General features: G+C 38.5%; 1 protein-coding gene across 1 annotated transcript in view; it reads right to left on the bottom strand.

The window, feature by feature from the left end:
- APBB1IP (amyloid beta precursor protein binding family B member 1 interacting protein) overlaps nt 1-3,204 on the bottom strand; it is a gene marked incomplete at its 5' end in the record, with an annotated part of 49,178 nt that overhangs the window by 18,180 nt on the left and 27,794 nt on the right. The window contains 1 exon segment of the mRNA XM_010170914.2: nt 2,959-3,069. Within this exon segment, the coding sequence (XP_010169216.2) occupies nt 2,959-3,069 (111 nt within the window).

Below are 3,204 nucleotides of genomic sequence, written 5' to 3'. Positions count from 1 at the left end.
AGGATTTTCCACGTGTCACAGAAGGGAGATACTGCTGAAGCTGCTAAGTACTTGCATTTCTCCTGCACTATAAAGTACAAGCTGGTCTCTTGCCTCTGAGTTCGGCAGTTTCTTTTGTTAAGCTTGAAACCCAGCAAAGCAAGTAACTTGGCAGATGACTGGTCACTGTTTTGACACAGTAGTTCCTAAGGGGGTCCTCAGAAAACAACAATTCTTTAAAAAAATGTAGTGTTGTGCTATTATTCAAAAACTTTCCAAGCAGCATTACAGCTTGCTGGAGCTAGCAAGTGCTGCAGACTATCCTGTTTTCCAAAATGTGAAAATCTCCTTTGATTTACAGCCACCCTCAGTGAACAGCTAGCATGGGCTATGGCTGCTACTCTTCCAGTTACTTTCCCCCATTTGCTTTAAAAACAGATAATCTTCTCTTGCAGCCAATGGAAACAAGTCACTGGAGGAGAACCTCCTCAGAGCTCACTGTCCCAAGGCACACACGGGGAAATGGAAGAGCAGTGAAGACACAGCAGTGCAGCCTTGGCTGTGGAGAAATTTCCATATAGCTTGGACTGAGCTGGGCATCCAAATTCCTTCAAAATGACTAGGCTACCCGTAAATAAAAGCAAACATTTACCTGTCAAATCTATTGCCTTTTGCTCAGTGCATCTGTCTGCAAAAGTACTGTCATTTCATCTTGAGGACTTTATTCTCAAAATGTGGCAGGGTGAGAAATATCTCAAGGATGATGGTTGGCTTTCCTTTGACATCTCAGGACAAGTGTCTTCCAGCAAGAGAGATATATTCTTCTAAGAGACTTCCATATAAAACCAGACAGGAACAAAATGTGACTAAGTGTAATAAATGGCTCTATGTTCCTGTCCACACACCTCTGTGTCACCAAGCATCCAGACAGAGACCAACATTTAACTTTGTTCTTTCCCTCAGCCCACAGATCTCAAGTTGTATTACATCCTCAGATCCAACCTCCAGAGGTAAGAGGACACAACAGAACTCATCTCAGTTGTATGCCTTCAAAAAGGTATATATAGAATTCAAATGAATGTGCAGAAATTATAATATGTATGAAACTCTCCATTGCATCACCCTCAGAAAGCCACCCTAAGTGGAACGCTTCCACTTTTGAAACAACAGAAGATTTTAAGGTATCAATACTTGCCCATACTTCCTGACCAACTCCATACACTGCAAGAGACAGCTGTTAAAAGAAGCCAAGTCTGAAACTGAGTCAGTCAGGAATCTACCAAATACTGATTTGTAGGAATTAAATTGAAGAACAATCACTGTGACATAATCAATTCATCACTAAGTAGTGCTGCTCAGATATAATGATGTTTATTCTAATATACCGCAAACACATTTTAGAAGCATCAGAGCAGTTTTGCTAAGTAGATTTCACACATTTGTAAGCCTATTACACATAAAGCTTTCCCTAGCGACCTTTTGATCTTCTTCTTCACATTTCACGTTGAAGGTACAGTGCAAACATCACACACCCAATAAAGCAAGTATTGTAGTCAAGTTGTGACTTCTCTGTGTATAAGTTCCTATTTATAGCATACCTCTTTTCACAAAAGATGGCAGTAAGTCCAGAAACTTTTCCTAATCATTGTGAACAGTTAAACACATTGCTACATACACTCCAAAAATCATGCTTTTATTTTCATCTGAACAGAATGTGAATAACTGTTATTAGTCAATACTTCTTTGACCAATCATCTGTTTAGAAAATCAATTTCCCCTTATTTTTTAAATCAGCTCCCCTCTTCCTTTTTTTTTTTTCATTAGAAGTTGTATTTTTCAGAAATAATGCTTACCTGTTAACTTCAGAAGGCTCACCACTGTTTTACAAAAAAATGATAAAGTGTTTTTTGCAGAGCATTTTGCAAAGAACTACAGTATTACAACTGCTCATCTGTGTTAAGTGGATACACCTGCTTCGGTAAGTAAGTCTGGCTTTATAAACCACTTCTGCTTGGCCATGTGTAAATTAGGCTACCAGACACATTGAAACTGAATTAAAAATGCTTTAAGTGTGCAGCTACAGCCAGAAATGTCATATTCTAAGTGACCTCTGATGTGAATATTGCCCATACTTTTTTTCTGAGATGGCAAGATACTACATTTTCTAATATCTTGTTTGCACTGCAGGCTTTTAAATAGAGAAGCAGCAATAAGATTATCTTCTGTCTTGTAAACAGTAATCCTGCTGCATTCTAAAATCTGTATTAATGACAGACAGCAAGCAAGGCCTAATTACTGCAACCTCAAAACTTCATTTCTGCTGTCTGAACTATGTGAAAAGCATGGGCTTCTTTTCCTTTTCCAAGAGGAATGCAGAATTCCCAGCCTATTTGCAGTGCTATTACCTGGAGAGGTAGCAATGAGATACTAATTTCAACAGCAAGTACTGATTTTCATGAGTGGGTGAACAATGTCTTTTGCTCTGCTGCCACAAATGGTTGTGCAATAAAATATGCCGTCTGAGATGCCTATACCTGCAAAATTTTCCATCTCAGTTCAACAAACCACTCAACAGGTATGACTACACTGCAAATAAAAAGTAGACATGCTTTTTAGTATATAGTCCATAGCGCTCATGATGCCAACATGAGGGACTGCCAGTCTTCTCATCATACATCTGCCTTGTGTGCCATTTGTCCAGATGTGTCCAGTTACCTGAACACTCAGTGACCGGAAGCACATTCAGCCTTGTTTTGAAAACAACTTTATAGATGCAGTGTAGACATACAGGAAGGACTACCTGTCCTTCTAGGTTTTAAAGGTATGTTGCTTATCAACAATGAAGCAAAGAAGAAAACAGACATGATTTTGCAGGAGGTATTCTATCTTATCAGGGTCCCTGGAGCTTCAAACTTAAACATGTATATATGAAAGAAACAGTGCATGACATTTGCAAAGCTTATTTTTCTTGTACATTACCTTTAAGACAAAGCAGTAATCTGTCGGTGCCTTATATTTCACTTTGTGTTGAGAACCGTAATAAATGTTCACATTCTCAAACTGAATGAAGCATGCCAGATCCCGTGATGTCTACAAATGAAAACCAAGCACATCATTGTTAGAAGAAATTGAATTTTGATGTGAAATTCATTAACAGGACTTTTTTCAAGCACATGAATGCCTCTTAACTGTCATGAAGTTCAATGAAGGAAGATGAATCTTAAG

Source organism: Antrostomus carolinensis, unplaced genomic scaffold (genome assembly GCF_000700745.2).
Source record: "Antrostomus carolinensis isolate BGI_N321 unplaced genomic scaffold, ASM70074v2 scaffold25856, whole genome shotgun sequence".
In the NCBI taxonomy this organism is placed as follows: Eukaryota; Metazoa; Chordata; class Aves; order Caprimulgiformes; family Caprimulgidae; genus Antrostomus; species Antrostomus carolinensis.
The sequence above is the reverse complement of the archived record's forward strand: the minus strand, read 5'-3'. Positions and strand labels throughout refer to the sequence as shown.